General features: G+C 46.2%; 1 protein-coding gene across 10 annotated transcripts in view; it reads right to left on the minus strand.

Annotated features, from left to right (window-relative positions):
• The window catches only part of STARD9 (StAR related lipid transfer domain containing 9), a 119,980-nt gene that overhangs the window by 27,048 nt on the left and 73,676 nt on the right, over positions 1–19,256 (minus strand). For 6 of the 10 annotated variants that reach the window (XR_002078072.2, XM_019442401.2, XM_053889141.1 and 3 more), the window contains 12 exons: positions 18,731–18,828; positions 18,111–18,320; positions 17,831–17,928; positions 16,123–16,200; positions 15,615–15,686; positions 13,106–13,285; positions 9,141–9,192; positions 8,669–8,806; positions 7,887–7,969; positions 7,650–7,753; positions 2,037–2,224; positions 1,102–1,600 (listed from right to left, as the gene is read on the minus strand). Coding sequence is in view for 8 of the 10 variants with exons in the window: in XM_019442401.2 (XP_019297946.2) it covers positions 1,102–1,600; positions 2,037–2,224; positions 7,650–7,753; positions 7,887–7,969; positions 8,669–8,806; positions 9,141–9,192; positions 13,106–13,285; positions 15,615–15,686; positions 16,123–16,200; positions 17,831–17,928; positions 18,111–18,320; positions 18,731–18,828 (1,800 nt within the window). In the remaining 2 variants the exon portion in view is untranslated. Of the gene's footprint in view, positions 1–1,101; positions 1,601–2,036; positions 5,139–7,649; positions 7,754–7,886; positions 7,970–8,668; positions 8,807–9,140; positions 9,193–13,105; positions 13,286–15,614; positions 15,687–16,122; positions 16,201–17,830; positions 17,929–18,110; positions 18,321–18,730; positions 18,829–19,256 lie in introns of those variants that run through there. The other 4 variants (XM_019442405.2, XM_019442402.2, XM_053889143.1 and 1 more) reach the window with 3 other exon arrangements.

The raw sequence follows: 19,256 nt of genomic DNA on the forward strand, positions 1-19,256 counted from the left end.
GAAGGAAAGTTCTTATTTTTTTAGGTGTATACTTGATGTAGGATTGAAATGACACGGTATCTAAGAGTTGCTTTAAAAATACTTCATCAGAGGGGAGACTAGGTGGCTCATTTGGTGAAGTGATCAACTCTTGTTTTCTGCCCAGGTCATGATCTCACAGTTTCGTGAGTTTGAGCCCTGCACTGGGCTCTGTGCTAGTGGTGTGGAGCCTGCTTGGGATTCTCTTCTCCCTCTCTCTGCCCCTCCCCAACTTGTGCGTGGACGTGCTCTCTCTCTCTCTCAAAACAAACAAAAATATTTCATCAGGAAAAGGAAGGAGAGGAGATTAAAGCAAGCATGGTAGATGTTGGAAACTCCTGAATGTGGGTGATAGGGACACTATTCTCTCAACTTAGTCTATGTTTGAAAATTTTTAATAAAAGTCTTTAAAAAAAAAAAAAGCCTGCCTAGTACTCTGAAGACCAGAGAGGTGAGCCAACAGAACGAAAAGGCGTGAAGTCTACACATACCATGGGCAAGGCTCTGAGGTAAGCCTGGAGGATACAGAGAAGTAGACACAGTCCACCCTCACCTTGACTGAATATAAGGAGTGAAGGGGAAAAGAAAAAAAAAAAGAAGATCCCAAATTGGACCCAAGAATCAGCTAGTGTTCCACTAGCTTACCAGTTGGAAGGTAGGGTGAGGAAGCTCACTTGAGGTGGCAGGACAGGTGGAAGGGAGGGAGGAGAAGGAAGCATGTGGGAACACAGTCCGGTGTGAGGCAAGAGGAGAGGGAGGTGGTGGCAGGACAAACACAAGGAATGTATGTGCACAGCCAGGGTCTAAAGAGCAGGTGAAAAATGAGGCTGAGATTCTCACTTGGAAGATATCACCAAAGTAGCAAGAGTTGCCACTCGGGGTGGGAGAAGAGAAAAGCTTAAGTCTTAGAAGATCTCACCTACAGAGAAAGAAGAGGGAAAAAGTGGTGGGAAAAAGAGGAGGAAGCAAATCTTCCCATTTCACAGACTGAGAAACCATGGCACTGGGAAGTGAAGAACACTGACTGGGCAACAAGGCTGTAAACCTCAGCCAGTGATTTCAGGTGACCACAGCTGGCTGTACCTGTGTAGCCTGGGAAAATACTGGCTGCAGAGCCTCTGGAGGCTCAGAGAACGGCAATCTGTCAGTCTGCTTCTGTGTTGAGATCCTCGGACCATCGCACCAGCACCAGGAAGCCGGTATGGGGGCTTCTGGGTGTGGTCATCCTGGAGCCCACACAATGCCTTGGGCTGCTCCAGTCCTGTCTGGGCCTCCAGCAGCCTCTGCTTCTTGATGATTCTCTCTAGCTGGAAGGAGGCTTTTCTTCGCCAGATGTCCCTCTGTGCTGCCCGAAGCACGTTCCTGCGCCCAAGCTGCAGTCGCACCTCCCTCTTCTGGCTTCGGACCAGTGGGGGAGGCAGAGTCTCAAGGTCTGTCTGGAGCCAAGCACCAGGTCGCACACAAGCCTCGAGTTCTTTCTCTGCGATGTGGTCTTGCTGCTGTTGCTGTTGCTGCTGCTGCAAGCCAGCCAGCCGGGGCTCTTCTATGAGCAGCCACTGCTGGTCTGGGAACCAAAGACACCCTGAGAGAAGGGCAGCACCTCTCTCCCTGCCCGTGTGGTGTAGACTCACACAACTCTGGCTGTGGTTGGACCTGAATGGAGGGAAAGCCCTGGCCAAGATATGAGGGATGCCAGGCCCCCTTACCACAGGGCTAGGGAAGGAAGCCCCCAGGCATTAGCACATGCTGGGACAGGCACCAAAGCACAAATAAATGTGCGCGTGAAGAGAGAGCAGGAGGTCCATCACTCTGAGGGGCAATAAGGAAGGTCGCTTCCTTATTCTTGCTTCCAGCCCCTCATAAGAGCCCCTGGTTTCTAAAAGAGGGGAGAGAACACCTAATACCAAAGATTCCATCAAATCATAAAGGCAACAAAGGAGAGAATACAGAAGGATGCGGAAGCATGAAAATGAAGAGATGAAAAGGTGAAGCAAACACAGTGAGCAGTGGGCACCTACTGTCTTTAATTTGCCGGCTGAGGTGTGCTTGGTCGAACTCCAGTTCCTGTCTGGCTCTAATCTGTCCTGCTAGGATCCGCTGCCTCAAATCCCCCACGTAGTGCTGGTGCTGAATGGCGGCCCTGTGGGGCGCCACTCCAGCCCCCAGTGGCTGGCGGTCCTGGTCGCTCTGCTCTTCCAGCACTTTCCTATCACAGAGGGGCCGGGGTTACCCAAGGGAAATGCAAGCCCAGTTCAGGGCAAACCAGTGGTAGTCTAAGCTTTTCTGAGAGAGCCATGAATTCAACAGGGCAGAGAGGGCTTTGAACTTCTAGCAACTTGAGACACACACTGTCCCAGGCACGCTGTCACAGGCAGCTCATGATGTCACAGTGAAGGAGGGGAGAATGGTCCTCAGACTAGCATATCCTTAGACTGTGAGTCTACCAGAAACACAAGTTCATTCTAGTTAAGGAAAATAACCAGGAAAGTAAAGCAGCTTTAAAAAACAAAAACATTTTAGCTAAATCAAGGAGCTTTGGCCTTTAAAAAAGAATAAAAGGTATCTGCTCAAAATGTGCTGGAAACAGAGTAGAGGCAGAAACTCCAACGACCACTGTGGGAATAGAAACTCCCCTACATGTTCATCATGCATCTCTGTTTTCTGAAACAGAAACACTCTGTGACATGGGAGTAGGAAAAAGGTAGCCAATCTAGAGGAAAGAGATTTATATGCACTGAGACCCAGAGGACGGCTGGTCTCCACTCAAGGGCTATTCTCAGTGAATGAGCCCAAGAATAGGGCTCATGAGTTTCAGGTTGTACCATAACTTCGGAGATATACGCTGAAGTATTTACTGGTGAAATTGGGATTTGTTCAAATCCAGTGTGGGGGACAGTAGGGGAAAGTGGAAAGGGAGTGGGGATATAAACGAAACAAGATTAGCCATGACTTGATCACTAGTAGTGTATTTGGAATTATACATAATACAAAGTTTAAAAAGAATTCTGGATTGCAGTCATGCTTTATTCTGCCTTCAGGTACCTGTGTGGCCATGGATGAGTCACAGCCTTCCTCAGAAGACTGACAGCTTCTCCCTGCATGGCTTTTCCCAGGGGCACACATGGCCTCCTATACAAGGACCTCACATGCTGTTTCTGCAGGGTCTCCCCATCTCCGTCATTCAGGTTCATTCATTCCTTCCTTCCTTCCTCCCTTTGTCTCTCTTTTCCTCCCTCCCTCCTGCCTGCCTTCCTTCCTTCCTTCTTAATGTTTATTTTTGAGAGGGAGAGTGCATGTGTGAGCCAGGGAGGGGCAGAGAAACAGGGAGACAGAGAATTTGGAAGCAGACACCGTGCTGTCAGCACAAAGTCCAACATGGGACTCAAACCCACTAACTGTGAGATGGTGACGTGAGCCAAAGTTGGACACTCAACCGGCTGAGCCACCAGGCGCCCCTCTGTCGTTCAGATTTCTAAAAGAGCCACTGCATGGGCATTCCAGGGTGGTGGCCCTAGGAAGTAGGAAGTGACTAGAAGGGCTTGGGAGCTGCCACAGGCTAACAAAAGAGCCCGCATCTGCTCTCCTTTAGCCAGTCCTTAGCACTCATTCCAGTCCAAGGATGCCCTGACTCTAAAGGCCCATTTACTGACTTGACATTAGACAGTCGGAGCAGTGCTCTGGGCAGGGGTGGGGGGCGGGGGGGAGGGGTTCACCCAGCTTAAATTTACTACTTTGTAGAGAAGAATGAAATCACAGAGGGTATATCAAAGCAGAGGTCCATAAATTATAGCCTGTGAACCAAATGTGGTCTGCTGCCTATCTTTGTGAGTAAAGTGTTATTGGAACACTCATTCGTTTATGAGTGTTTATATCTAGGCTGCTTGTGCAGCTGCGGCAGAGACTGTATGGCCCACAAACCCTAAAATACTATCTGGTAAAAATAACAACAACAAAACCCAAACCAACTATCTAGTTCTTTACAGAAAGTTTGCTGCCTTTTGTCTTAGAAGAAATTAAGATTTCTTAATGCAGCCTTAAGAGGAGAGTGAAGGATGTATGGCGGCGGGCGGGGGGGGGGGGGGGTACGAAGTGACACGATGGCAATCTCCTCCCTGGGAAGGAGTCTGGGAGGGGACTCAATCTACAATGGGCCCAAGAACTGGGACAGGCCCAGATACTTGAGTGCGTGTGTCCTGGGGGAGACTGGCTCTGACTACTATGGGCAAAAGGCCAAACACACACAGTGGAATATACAGGAAAGAGGAAAGGCACTCTGTTCATATGTGAGGCAAAAGGCTAAGGACAGCAGTTAGAAGAGAAAACCAGTTAACACCACACAAAGAGAAAAGGTGCTAATGGGAAACAGATTATACATATGTTTGTATGCATGCTAGATTACCGCTCCAAAATTTGTCTGACCACAGACATGGCTGAATTACAAGCATTAGCCCCTAAGAGGGTCTTGGACAAACTCAGCTAAAGTCCAGACCATCAGACACAAGGAGCAGGGGAGGTACCTTTATTCTTAATCCCCAGAGAGTATTCAGCTTCCTTCTCTGCCTGTCTCACAACCCTCAGATTCACAATTTGCTTCTCCACAGAAGAGGGTTCCCTCTACCCTTCCCCTAGGGAAGCAGCAGCTAGCCAGTTAGCTTCTGCTGACCCAATGCAGCTTCCTTCATGCACCAACAAGACCTGCACAGGGAAGCTGTCTGAGATGATCACTATAGACCCAGCACATTCACCTGAGATGGCCACACACCATCAGAATAAAAATGGCTCCTCTGCTAAGCACATCAGTCAAGTTCCCAGAAAGCAGGTTGGGGGTGGGGGAGTGGGGGAAGCAACCTTATGTTACATGTCCGGGCTTATTACTACTGGCAAGTCTTCAGTTATCCGCCAGCCAAGGACCTCTGTCTCTGTCAGATGACTGCCCTTCATCTTAGGTGGCTCCAGCATCTCCCCACTGCTGCCTGGTCACCTGCTTGCCAGGACTCCATAACGCCCTCCCCCGCCCTCTCTCCCAGCTGCTTGGAGGCCTGACAGCTTCTGCAGCGGAATGCAGCCGCAGGTACTCACTAAGGCAACAGTGGCAGTGGCAGCAGCGACAGGGTCTCCCAGGCTCTAAGCACTTAAGGTTAAGCCCCCAAAATTCCAAAGAGGAAAATGCAAAAAAAAAAAAAAAAACAGTTTTCAAAGACAAACTCCTCTGTGGTCCAGGTCACTGCTGCAAGGGATAAAAAGAGACAGGTTGACCAATCCCCTCTGGCTCTGGAGTCAGCTCCACCTTTGCAGGCTCCCTGTGAATGCTCCCCCAGAGAGAAAAATGAGAGAAGAAAATTCTAGGACAAGGGGAGGCTCTGGAGCTAAGCCCACCAGAGCAGAGGAGACTCTTATGGAGACACAGCCACACACACAGTCTGGGAGCCCAGCTGACGACATACAGTGTTCTCTCTCACGGGTTCTCTCCCTGGTCCCTCTGCCCAATCACAGGCTTGAGGCCCATACCACCCCACTTCCACCAGGGGCTGGCACACAGATGCTGACTATGGTAGCTGCGTAGGACCAGCCCAGCCCACAGACTCCTGGAGCTGGTGCTAAAGACTGGAGGCAGCAAGTGGGAGAGGCCTTGATTCTTCAATCCCTCTCTGTCCTCTCCAAATGAAAGGGTGCATTCTTGATGTTACTGAAAGGTCACACCAGTGCCCCTGGGGCTAGAGAGCCCAAGAAGACCTTTAAAAGGCAGGAGAAGGGGGCAGCTGGGTGGCTCAGTCAGTTAAGCATCCGACTTCGGCTCAGGTCATGATCTCATGGTTCATGGGTTCGGGCCCTGCGTCGGGCTCTGTGCTGACAGCTCGGAGCCTGGAGCCTACTTCAGATTCTGTGTCTCCCCCTCTCTCTACCCTTCCCCTGCTCACGCTCTGTGTCTCTCTGTCTCTCAATAATAAATAAAAGTTAAAAAAAAAAAAAAAAAGGCAGGAGAAGACCAGTGTTCTCTAGGGTGGATGGGTCAGCTGAGATGAGGTGGGAGGACAGGAAAACAAAAGGGAGATTATGTACCTGGGCAGCTCGGCACAAGGGCCTTCAGCAGCGAGGCTGGGAGTGCCAGGCAGAAGGCAGAGCTCTCCACGTGCACTTGCTCTTTCAAACCCTATCATGAGGACCTCCCAGAGACAGATGGTAGTATCCTTACTTAGAGGTGAGGGACTAGGCTCAGAGACTCAGTAACTTGCTTAAGGCCACAAAGCTTTTACTTCATAATTCCAGGATGTCAAGGAGCTTTATCCAACTCCAAGATAACTCTTCAACCTCACAGCTCATTAAGTTGCCGAGCTGTTCTCTGTAAATCTCTGAACTCTGGGAAAGACAGATCTCCAATGCGTCTTCCCACAGTAGAAATCTTACCTAAGACAAGACCTCCTCTCATGACTGTACTCTCATGAAACAAGAGCTCCAGCAGCTCCTTACTCCACCTTGGCCTTGATATGTTCCAGCTGTGTCACCTCTCCCACCTTCCCTGTCACCCCACAGAGCCCCCGGTCACGCAACACTGGAGTCATCCTGCCTGAGACTCTGGTGCTTCGTCCTTCCATCCTCAGTAGCCCACATGTGAGGACTTGCCTGCTATTCATGCATCGCAGCACTCTGCCCCTACATCCAACACCCCTCACCACCAATGTCAGACCAAGACTTTTCATCAGCTGCCAGCAAATGTTCCTGGCCTAAGAAAACAGCAGCTAGATTCCCTGGAAGGAACCAGGGGAAATAGCCATCATAATCTCCCAGGAACCCTGGCCTCAGTGCTGGGCAGCCTCCCAACACCACTGGTCTCACAGGCAGTGGGTGTCCTGCTGACATTTTCTACAGAACATCCCCAAGTAAGAGGCTACTTTGGCTTACAGGACCAGAAGGATACCACTGTTCACAGTATCAAACCTACGAGACATGTAGATCTGGGAAGGGGATTCTGTGGAGAAATAGATGAAGAAGGACTGTGAAGAAGAAAAGTAATGGCCACCAATCACATATAAAACTTTGATTCCATGTTTTCACGATCACAATGCAGGCGCAGTGGGTATGAGAGGGCAGAACTCCAAGATATTTTCATATTGTTCTGAGAGTTCCTGACCCTCTTATGTGTAGTTCTGGACCCTTTGGTATTGAGAAAAGAAAGGATTCTCAGTCACAGACTATCTTTAAAAACTCAGAGGAAGCCACAGTCCTGAAAGTTGACACACCTTGTGACCTCACACACAGGCCAGCCAGAATTTAAAGGGGCACATGGGGAGGTAAGTTGAGAAGCAGTCTCAAAGTTATGTACAAACATGTCATGTTCAAATCTTGCTGACAGAAGAAACTGGCGACAGGAAACATCAAATGATATATACTCCTTTCAGTGATGAAGGAAGTTGTAATAACAAACAGGAAATGAATGAGGGCTAAGACTGCTTCCCTGCCAACTAGAAGCTAAGCAGCTAGTTCAGTAACATTCCATCACTTGCACAAGTTGGTTGAGACCAGGCCTCATTCAGAGCTTGGCTATTATACTCACTTCCTCCCTGCTCCATGTTGTATTAGACTAAGAAGTAAGAACAGTAGGTTCCATAGCAAAATGAGCACAAGATTCTCACCTCTCCTTCCAAAGCAAAGGGCAGAGACCCAACCGGGAGGCAGTGACATCTCCGTCCAAATCCAACCATTCCAAAGAGCCATTGCCACCGACAACCTCTCCGACCTGGGAACGAGGAATGAGTGCGGTAAGGCTGCTATCACCAACCCCACCCCAAGAGAACCAGATAAAGCTCAAACTTGTCCCTTTGAAAGGAGCAGGGCGGCTGGCAGTCACCTTGAAAACACAGCACACTAACCTGCCTTCTCTGCCGCAGGACAGCGGCCTCTGCTGGGTGGTTGAATCGGAACTTCTGTGCCTTCCCCAGCGTTATGACTGCTCCTGTGGCAGAGACAGGGGAGAATGAACCAACAGCTCACGTTCTCCGTATGTATTATGTGCAGGGTGCCCTTCTGAGAGACAAAGTCCTGCCCCCAACAAGCTTATAACTTAGGTGAGTCAATAAGATATGTATTCATTGGATATCCCACAGCATATGTACTGAACTAACAAAATGAACAGGAGGAGTTCTGCTATTCTGAGGGAAAGCAAAATGAGTTCCTCATGGACTAGTTAGGGAATGCTTCATGGAAGAGGGGGAATATAAGCTCAGCGTCAAAGGAAAGATGGAATTTGAACAGATTAATAATAGTAGTAATAGTAATAGTGATAATGAGTATTTACTAGGTGACAAGAATACTGTTAAGAACATTACACAAATTAACTCATTCAGTCTTCACAACAATTCTCTTATCGCCATTTTACAGATGAGAAAATTGATGTCCAGAGACTTTCCCAAGGACACAGAGCTAGCAAACACAGGGAGAGATTTCAGAGAGTCATTCTCCACCTTGGGACCTGGAATTGGGGCCTTGGGAAGAGGATGGTATTAGGAAATCTTCAGATCTTCAGATCTCTGGGTGCAGAGGATGAGTATTCCATGTTTAAAGCCTGCTTCACTGAGTTCTGTGGGTTTGGCCCATGAGAAGGAAGCTAGTTCATCACTTATCCCGGTATAAACAGGGCTATAAACAGTCTTACCTTGGGTCAGACGACAGGAGGCAGTGACCTCCCGGCCATTGACTGTGCAGCGGGCCCCCTGGGCAGGCCGCAGAATGACTACCCCACAGGCACTCGTGATAGTGCAGTGGTCTCTCTCAATCCACTGCCCCTGCAGAACTACACAAGAGATGGGGGTCACGTGGGTGGGGAAACAACCCAGGGAAACACCCTTTCTGCGAGATCGGAATCCACATCTAGAAGATCTTACATTATGACAAGAGAGGAAGAGCCACCACCTGAAAACCACCCAGATCTGGATTCTCCCATGGTGTGGATCTCCTCCTATCATGTCCCTGACACACAACAACCACCACAATGTAGCAACAAAAGAGTAATAGCCCCTTGATCCTCAAGGATTCCTTCCTCTCAGAGCATCATCAGGTTCCTCTAAAGAGACCAGTCAGGCATGAGTATCCACCACAGTGTCAGACCCAGATGCTCTATCACTTACCAATGTCCTGTTCCTGATCTGAGTCAATCCTTCCTATTTTTGTTGTCCCCTCCTAAAAGGAAAAACAAAGCCCTTTAAATGAGAATAAAAAGGGACACAGCTTGCCCCCAAAGCAGAACCCACCTGGTGGAGTGTTTTCACTGTCTTCCCATGCCCACCCCGGCCTTTCCCACACCACTTCTCAACTTTGGTCCAGGTTGTTCTGACTGCTCTGCCCACCCACTGCAGCCCAGGAAGCTCCTGAGAAGGCAGGGGCAAAAAATACAGAAAAAAGCAGCACCAGCTCTTTGCAAAGTCAACTAGTGTTGACAAACTCCTTTCTGTCCCATGGCCGGATGTTAGGGAACAGTCATGGCTGTCGGTCAGATAATCTCCAGTCCGAGGAAGAGGGCGCAAAGGCAGAGCTTTTCTCTAGGGACTAAGGTTGGTGTGGTCCAAGTTTGGTCCATTTAGTCTCCAAGAGACACGTATTTTACGAAGATGTATGGAGCACAAGATTTTTAACTTCTTGGTCCACAAATGAAGTTTGAGAGATACCAGATTTTAAGAAGGGTAAAGCACAAATGGGAGAAAAGCATGTCTAGAATCAAAAAGGACTAGAAGAGAGTGTAAGGAGGGGAAAAAGGAGTTAGCATAAACAAATTACTGGGTTAGTAGATAACAGGGCCTTTTGGCCCTTGGATTATAGCAATTCTTTTAAGAACACATAGCTCTGTTTGTAGAAGGCAGCACTATGACAACAAGGATGCTGAGTTTAGATACATATTTATCAGGTATTGAATAACCATCCACTATGTCCCAGGCATTGCAGTGAGTGCTTTACAGACAGCTCTTATTTAATCCTTGAGCAACCTAAAATATACTCATTATCCCCCTTTTATATATAAGGAATCTGAAGCTGATGGGGAAAGTTGCTCAGGGAGCCTACACACTAAATAGGAGAGCCATGGCTGGGGCATCTGGGTGATTCAATCGGTTAAATGTCTGAGTTGGTTAAATGTTAAAGGTCATGATCTTGTGGTCTGACTTTTGAGCCCTGCATCAGACTCTGTGCTGACAGGTCAGAGCCTGGAGCCTGCTTTGGGTTCTGCGTCCCCCTCTTTCTCTCCCCCTCCCCCAACTTGTGCTTGCTCTCTGTCTTTCTCTCTCTCAAAAATAAATAAACATTAAAAATATTTTAAGAGGCACCTGGGTGGCTCAGTTGGTTAAGCATGTCTGACTCCTGGTTTTGGCTCACGTTATGATCTCACGGTTTCATGAGTTCAAGCCCCACATCAGGCTCCAAGCTGACAGTGCAGAGCCTGCTTGGGATTCTCTGTCTCGCTCTCTTTCTGCCCCTCCTCCATATGTACTGTCTGTTTCTCTCTCAAAATAAATAAATAAACTTTAAAAAAAATTATTAGAAAAAAAAATTTAAATAGGAGAGCCATGGCTAGAATTGAGGTCTCTCTGGGCCTGAGCCCATGCTTGTCCAGCCTCACCATACCACCTCCCTCGTAACTGGAAGTGACCAGAGAGTTTCCCACCTGTTTTCACTGTCAGCAGCCAGAAGGGGGATGTCCCTGCAGCTCCCCAAAAATAGCTGGTGAGAAGGCAGCCTCCTAGAAGCAATGAATGAGACTCTGGCCTCACTGTGCTTCCCACCACCCCCAGACAGCCAGAGCCCAGCCTTTCCTGCTCAGCCACACAAACAAATGGATGCTGGCCTCCACAAATACCATCAAACAAAATCGAGGAAACGGGGTCAGGACCCCTTGGGTTCAGGGTCAGTCCTGATGATGAAATGCATTCCTCACAGTATATCACAACTTCTACATCTACAGGGAAGAAACTACCAAAAAAAACACAAAGGCATCTCATTTAACAAGGACTGAGATGATAGCTGTGCTTGCTGCCCCCTCTGTTTCTTTATGCAGGGAGAGTGAACAGCATGAGGATGAAGTCCAGGATACCAGTAACCTGTGCTCCACCCAACCTTCCCTCTGTCCATCCAAGGTACTTCCCAAGGTGACCCAATGGAAAAGAGCGTCCAGAGCAACGGTAGGGATTCATGACAGGTCTACAACCAAGTTAGCAAAGCAAACAAAAATACAGAGAATCTTGAGTGATCACTGCTCTACCATTACCCAAAATAGGATCTAAACCAACAAAAAGGGAAAAAATGCAGAAATGCCAGGATTAGAACTAGACTAAAACCTCATCCCCCAGGTTCACTGGGAATGCATCTAGGAGGGGGCACCACCCTCAGTGTGCACAGACCCCACACTGAAAACCAGCGCTCCCAACATTCAGATGAGGCCTGTGCTCACCTCTCCTCTCTGATTCAATCTGAGTCATGTCCTTTAACCCTCTGCTGCCACACTTAGCTCTACCACATGACGTCTAGCTTCACCTGCTCACTCCACATCTACTCAATACATCAGATCATTTCTATTCAAATATTAACCATTTTAATCCACTGGTCTCTTCCTGACCTCCAACCTCTCCCTATGGTTCTAATAGAAGGATTGATAGACAGCCTTTGGTATTCAGATCTGTTATTTAGGTAACAGCTTCTGCCTGAGGCATTTTCACGGAGCTAATTTATACTCTGTGTCGGAAAATAAAATACTTTAACTTTCTGAGAGGCTCAGTCTCTGACAACTTCCCTGAGGGCTTATCCTAAGAACACAGACTTTCTAAACAGGATGAGCTTTGCTAACATTTCGCTACCATATACACTGCAGTGATAGGAGCCTGATTTCTCCAGGGATGAGAGCAGTGTTACATACCCCTCATAAACCCTGTTCCTTTCAAACGGCAGCTGGGGACAATTAGGAGAATGAAGACTGGATTTTCAGTGAGCGTAGGGATTTTGGCCACATACAGTATGTTCTGTCATCCACAGGGAATGTCCTTTTATAGGAGGACAAATACTTTTGATGAGGACAGGGTATGAATGACTACCATTGGGCACTACATCTCAAAATGCTTCATTTAGAAATGAGGACCTGCTTCCATGTGACAAAGAACCAGGTGATCCAGATCCTTCTTGGAAGGCAGGAGTTTGTTCCACTGTTCCAGATGGCTGCATGTTGTGCCCTGCCCTTCCCCACCCTGCTGGCCCACCAGCACTCTGGGGTCTTCCTCACGCTTTTTTTTTCTTTCTTTCTTTCTTTCTTTCTTTCTTTCTTTCTTTCTTTCTTTCTTTCTTTCTTTCTTTTTTATCTACTTAGAGCGTGCTGGGGAGGGACAGAGAGAGAGAGAGATATAGAGAATCCCAAGCAGGTTCTGTGCTATCAGTGCAGAGCCCGTTGTGGAGCTCGAACCCACAAACCGCAAGATCATGACCCGAGCTGAAATCCAGAGTGGCATGCTCAACCAACCGAGCCACCCAGGTGCCACATCCCTCATGCTTTCTTTAAGCCATCTATATCTGCTTTCATTTGCCTCTCTTCTTTCCCTGGTAAACCTAGTAATGAGAAGCAGGAGGTTGAGGAGTGGGGAGATAGGAGAAGGAAACTGTTTCAGATCTTGAGTCCCTCTTTAGCCTCTGAAAGCTGTCTGTGAGCGGCTTGCATGTGCAGAGCTCAGGAGTGCTAACCGCTTTTCAAGGTTAGGATTTTACCTCCATGCCTGCACTTCCGTGCTTCAGGAAGCCAGAAAAGGAATACAAGCAGCATCATTCTTACTTTAAAATGATGAAATTAAATCACAGAGAACAAAAGTAAGTTATATGAGAGCAATAGTAGCAGCCAGAGAAAAACAAATAATTGTTCTGATTCCCAGTTTTCTGCTCTAATCATACAAAAGCAAACAAATCAATCACCCTTGGCTTGCTAGCCCATTTTCCAGAGGACAAACCTGAACACAGCTCTGTGGCATCTGACTCAATTCGTAGATGCATAGCTACTGCATTTGGCTTCTCCCTCCTTGACTCTGGAGCCAGTGGCTCAGGGAAGGAGGCAATGAACCAGCCTGCTCACCTTCAGGTGATACAGCACGACTCCTGTGCTGAGTACATCATCCTCCAAGGCCATCAGGTGTGGCAGACTGGAGTCAATGACCACTCCAGCCCGCCTCCTGTTGATGTCCACTCTGTAATGCTCCAGGAGGGCCTTCCACTCATTCCACTTCCGGGTCCAGTCTTTAGTCAGCTGGTCTATCTGCAGAGACAGGAGGGAGTTTTAGATGCCCAACAGTCCACGGAGCAGACATAAGGTCAGAAGCCACCGTGCTCTGATTCCTCATGGCATTCCTTCCTCACCTTCTTCACTGTTACTATTCAAAGCTCCACATAGGCCCTTGCACCTCCTATGTGAGCTGTTTCCAAAATTTCTTCAATAAGCAAGAGTTACTTTTATAAACTCCCTCAGTAAAGGGTATTCTTAAAGTTTTCTTCAACAAACATGTATTGTTTTTATAACTCGAAAAAATGCCATAAATGTTACTTTGTTTTATTATTTGAGATGTTATTCATACATGTATGTTTACAACTCCCCTTTCCCCATCCTTCTTCTACGTGATCCATACTGGGAATCCTTTTATGACCTAACACTTCTTTCTCAAGGTGTAGAACCTCAAATCCGAATATAAGCTTGTATCAGGCTCAAAGATACACAAAGCATCAAGATCAATCTCCTCAGGTAGAAAGAAGACTATAAGAAACTGGTCTAAAAGAACATGTAATAACAACAATAAAATACTAAGGGCTTACTATATATCAGGAACAGAGTTTAAATATATATAATATAGCAAATTACAGGCCTTAAGCTGAGGCCATTTGGGGAACGTGAATGAACAGTGTTGAGTATAAGGTGCTTTTTTTTCTTCTTTTGGTGGAAATTAATGTCCAGGCAGAAAAGTTATCCTGGGAATGGAAGAACTGAGGAAGCCCAGGAAAAGGACCTGGATTCAGCTAAGTACTTTTCATAAACAGAGAATGTGAGAAAAAACCAAGTATGCCAAGTTTAGGTACAAGTGTTTTATGTACCCTAGAAATGTCATTTTTAACATTATAATCATTGAGTTGAAGTCTGCAAAGAGTGAAACTACCAGGTACTGCGAAGGGCTGGGTTGGATTAGGACCCAGCAGAGGTGAGCAGCAGTGCATGGTGGCTTACAGTTTAGCCAGCGTGGCTCAGCTAACCGGAAGTACCCCTTCTGGCTGGCTTTCGTCACCTACCCCTACAAAGCCTAAGGTCAGAAGGCCAGCAAGTGGCAGATTCGAGTCCAGGTCTGCCAGAATGTATAACGGAGTGATTTTGACTCTGTACTTCATCTCTTATATACACAGGGGTGGTATTTTCTGAACCAAAAATCAGAACGTATATTTAAACACAGAATTTTTGAGAGATATCTGGATGCGTGATGTAGTCCTAAAGTTTAGTCTGGGTAACAAAATATTGACGTAGCCAGGATACTTTATAATGGATAAGGATGAGGCGACAGAATACCAGGAATTGGGACATTTGGTTGTGGTATCTAAATCGAACCTGTCACCAAACAATGCCTGCCATTTCTTCCTCACAAATGTCTCCAGGAATCACCATGTAACCTAACCTCCCCACATGTCTTGTCCTCACGTTCACAGGGTCGCAAAATCAGTCTCTTTCCTGGTTGGTCTCTCTGCTTCCAGTCTTCCCTCTCTTCACTTAGTCCTACATACAACTGTCATATTAAATGTCACCAATAGACTCCATTATTATGTCACCCAACCTGGTTCAAGAAGCCATGACTAATCCTGTGTATGTCAAATTCAAACCTCCTAAACTGGCCCTAACATCACCTCCACTACTCTCTTCCATGAGCACCTATTCTCGCCAGCTCAGTCTTCCTCACACTCTGTGCTTCCACGTGGCCTCCCACACCAGTTCATTCTTTTGGTTCTATGGCTTTTCTTATGTTATCCCACCCTCACCCAAAATGTCGTACCCCTTTCTCCCTATCTAACACAATCCACTGATCTTTCAAGGTCTAGTTCAACTTCTCTAGCTTCCAGCGTTGTGATGCCTGCACTGAAAATTCCAAGCCATACTGATTTCTTCCTTCCCTAAGCTCTTTTCATATAACTCGTATAGTTCATTTCATTTAACCATTCTCTAAGTGTGTTTCCAACTAGACTGCAAGCCAGTTGAGGGAAGGAACTTCTTTGTATCTCTGGAAGCATCATGCTGAGCACCTATTTGGTACTCAACGAATACATGTCAGTTAGTTGATTTTTTGACTGGAAAATATTTTTTTTTTCTAGGCTACTGTCCCTATCCAAAGGAAGTTATCATGAACCCCTAAGAGAACAAAACAAAGAAAGCCAGTCACCAGTCCCTAAGGCAAACACACTCCCCACTCAAGGCTCAATGGAGACAACTGTCTCTAAACTAGATAGAACCTCTCCGTCCTGAGGAGGGAGCAGTCTTGACTGAGGAATAATGGAAGGAGATGAGACCCACTACCAGGGTGATATAAACCATAAATGAGTCCACCCAACAAACCCACCTTCAATTCATTTTGGAGAACCAGCTCCTTCAGATTCTCATCCTTTTCCTCATTCAATGAACTGAAGTTTCTCTGCACAAAGAGAAAGATGTGCTTCATGGGTCTCACCCTTACTCTTATGAAGGAAAAGAAGGGCAGATTAAAAAAAAAAAACGACCTTATCATTAAAATCAGAAACAAATCAGAAGCTTAAATATTGGGGATCAATTTGGTACAAAGAAGGAAAATTCAAAGAAATTCTTCTGGAGGGGCCCATTCTCTTAATCCTCTTACACACAGAATAACAGCCATTCAGGCAATTGCCCTTCGGACAGCAAAGATGATATATTGATGATGCCCACCCCATCCGAAACTACTCAGGTAATCAGAGTAATCTAAGTCCTGTCTTTGTTCCTGACTCTGTTCTACAAGTGTCACTTAAGTGAAAACACAAAATGCAGCAGAGCTTAGCTTCCATGCAGAAGAAAAGCAGGTTTTGTGTACAGAAAAGTTCCGATTGCCTGAATACCAGTTCGAAGCTCAACAGCATGGCTTTTAGTCTTCTGATCTCCTCCCTGAGTTCTCGGATCAGTTTTATATTGGCATCCTGAAACATAAAAAACTTGGTCACCACTGAATGATATCAGGCCTCAACCAGCTTTAAAATAAAACAGAGAATTAGTTCGGAAAAAGTGGTTTACTCCTTTGGAGTAACTTCTGAGGCAGTCTTCTCAAAGTATGATCCCAGAACCCTATCAACTTTACCTAAAAACTTGTTAGAAATGCAAATTCTGCCCCCCACCAACACCTACCAAATCAGAAACTCTTGAGGGCCAGGGCCCAGTTTAACCAACCCTCAAGGAGTTGATTCTGATAAAGTATGAGAATCAGTGTCCTTGAGCAGGAGGTTGACAGGTAACCCAAAAAGCAGCACAAATAGGTGGTAGATGCTGGCCTTCCTATAGTGTGACTGAATTTAGTACCTACTTAATTACATTGCCTTTTAAAACAGTTCATAAATGGGCTATAAAGGTCTAGCCACCAGTTTATGATTCCAGCCCTGAAACTTTTCACTGAAACTGCAAAGATAAGGAATTTTTCATTATTTTTAAAAAAAATTTTTTTTTAACGTTTATTTATTTTTGAGACAGAGAGAGACAGAGCATGAACGGGGGAGGGGCAGAGAGAGAGGGAGACACAGGATCAGAAGCAGGCTCCAGGCTCTGAGCCATCAGCCCAGAGCCCGACGCAGGGCTCGAACTCACGGACCGCGAGATCGTGACCTGAGCTGAAGTCGGACGCTTAACCGACTGCGCCACCCAGGCACCCCAGGAATTTTTCATTATTAATCAACTTTCAAAACTATTAAATTCCTTACAAGCCCCTTTTAGCCCGAAACAGAGAAATCACTGCAGTTTGCATAGAAAAGAAAGAAAACAGGGGTGCCTGGGTGGCTCAGTTGGTCAAGCGTCCAACTCCTGGTTTCAGCTCAGGTTATGAAACCTTGTGGTTTCATGGGGACAGTCCCCTTGTCAGGCTCCACAATGATAGTACAGAGCCTGCTTCGGATTCTCTGTCTCCCTCTCTATCCACCCCTCCACCACTCACACTGTCTCTGTCTCTCTCAAAATAAATAAACTTAAAAAAAAAAAAAGAAAGAAAAAGAAAAGAAATAAAACAGAAGCATACATCAACATAAACTCAAAAGCAATAAACACAGAAACTTTTAAATGATCTCCCTTAAGGTGGCAGTGGTACACCAGGGATGGCCTCAGAGAAGTATCTAAAATAAACTATTCAAGGGGCGCCTGGGTGGCGCAGTCGGTTAAGCGTCCGACTTCAGCCAGGTCACGATCTCGCGGTCCGTGAGTTCGAGCCCCGCGTCAGGCTCTGGGCTGATGGCTCGGAGCCTGGAGCCTGTTTCCGATTCTGTGTCTCCCTCTCTCTCTGCCCCTCCCCCGTTCATGCTCTGTCTCTCTCTGTCCCAAAAATAAATAAAAAACGTTGAAAAAAAAAAAATTTAAAAAAAAAAAATAAAATAAACTATTCAAAAAGGCAAGTGAAATGGAGTCAGTAAAGATATGGGAGAAGGGTATGACTCTGAAACAAAGAATTTCACTCTTTATTTGGAGAAGGTCAGGCAAGTTGAGGTGACTGTAAGGAGAAAGAAATCAGTGAGAGAATAAAAGAACTTAATGTAAACAATACCAAACCAGGACTTCAAATAAAGGTCTCACCTCATTTACCCGAGGCTTGTTGACGATGTGTTTGGCATTAGATGCATATCTCAGTGTGCTCATGGTCTCACTGTAGCTAGTATGTGCAGGAGACACAGCTGAGGTAGAAGGAGAAAGTTAAAAACGATGCCAAGCCCTTCCGACCCAGCCTGTAACCACTTGCCTTACTGCTATCATCCATGCTGTATTATGAGACCCTTAATGAAGCAGGTGGTCATGGCCCCTTCTCTGAGGCAGAGTACCAGTCCCAACACAGAACCAGCTCCAGCATCCCACTCACTGGCAACCATGATAGTTTTGGAGTTGCCGCCAAGGCTGTCCTTCAGCAGCCAGGTCAACACGGAGTCCCGGTATGGGATATAAGACTGCCTCCGAGAGGGCCCCCCTCCACTGCTTGTCCCAGAAGGAGAGCTAGGGATCCCACTGTCACCACCATCACTGGCTGCACTGTTGAGGCTCTGGCAGCTGCTGAATGCTTGAGAATTCTGGGCTTTAAAGACAAAAAAATAATAAAAGTGGAGGGAAAAAGGAATCATGAAACACACGCAGTAAAACAATGGTTGGAGAACACAAATTTAAGTATCACACTTCCTAATCCCTCTCTGCATATGATAGGATGCTACAAGTTTGAACCCTGAATTAGACTTTGGACTCATGACATGGAGTATCTGGTCACATGATATTTCAGTCTCCTCTCTTTTTGAAACGAGAGGGATGGGAGGATGACCATAGTGTTCTCAATCACAGACAAGTATCAATTTTTACGATATTCACCCAGAAGCTAAGTTTATAAAAAAAGGACCTTGTAAATGTCTATCCCAGCTTGACAAGATGAAAATATAGGAGTTATTTTCCAAAGTCTCCCTCCCACTCTGATGATCCAGTCTATCAGCAAAATACCTAAAGTGGAGATGACAATTCCCAGAGTCACAAGAGACTTGTTGATATTGGCTCCTTCAGTAATCCGGTCCTTACAGTAACTGGGATCTGCTCTTTCACTAAATAATCAATGAAAAGAAGAAGAAAAACAAACAGGAAGACACTGTCCTTATAATACTGCTGAAAGACACTATCCATTATGTTGTACATTATGTAAGAAGCCCACATGATAAATTCTTTTTAGAATTCAGTGCCCGAAAAAGTATTACCATCTTGTAACCAACTGGCATTCTTCCACTTCTCAGGCAATAGAAATCAAATAATTCATTACATTCTTATTTTGACTGCCAGAGCACTTTCAGCTAACTAATGCTCATTTACAGTAATGATATTAGCATAGATTTTTCATATACTCACATCTGCCCAATCTTTGTTTTAATTTCACCTATTAATGGCTTTATGGTATCTGGGTCGTTATCTGTCAATTGTTTTAAATTTCTTTTTTAAGTCAATGGGAAATATTGAAGATTCACACTTCCAGGTGCCT

Source organism: Panthera pardus, unplaced genomic scaffold (genome assembly GCF_024362965.1).
Source record: "Panthera pardus isolate Hobbes unplaced genomic scaffold, ASM2436296v1 HiC_scaffold_24, whole genome shotgun sequence".
Classification (NCBI taxonomy): Eukaryota; Metazoa; Chordata; class Mammalia; order Carnivora; family Felidae; genus Panthera; species Panthera pardus.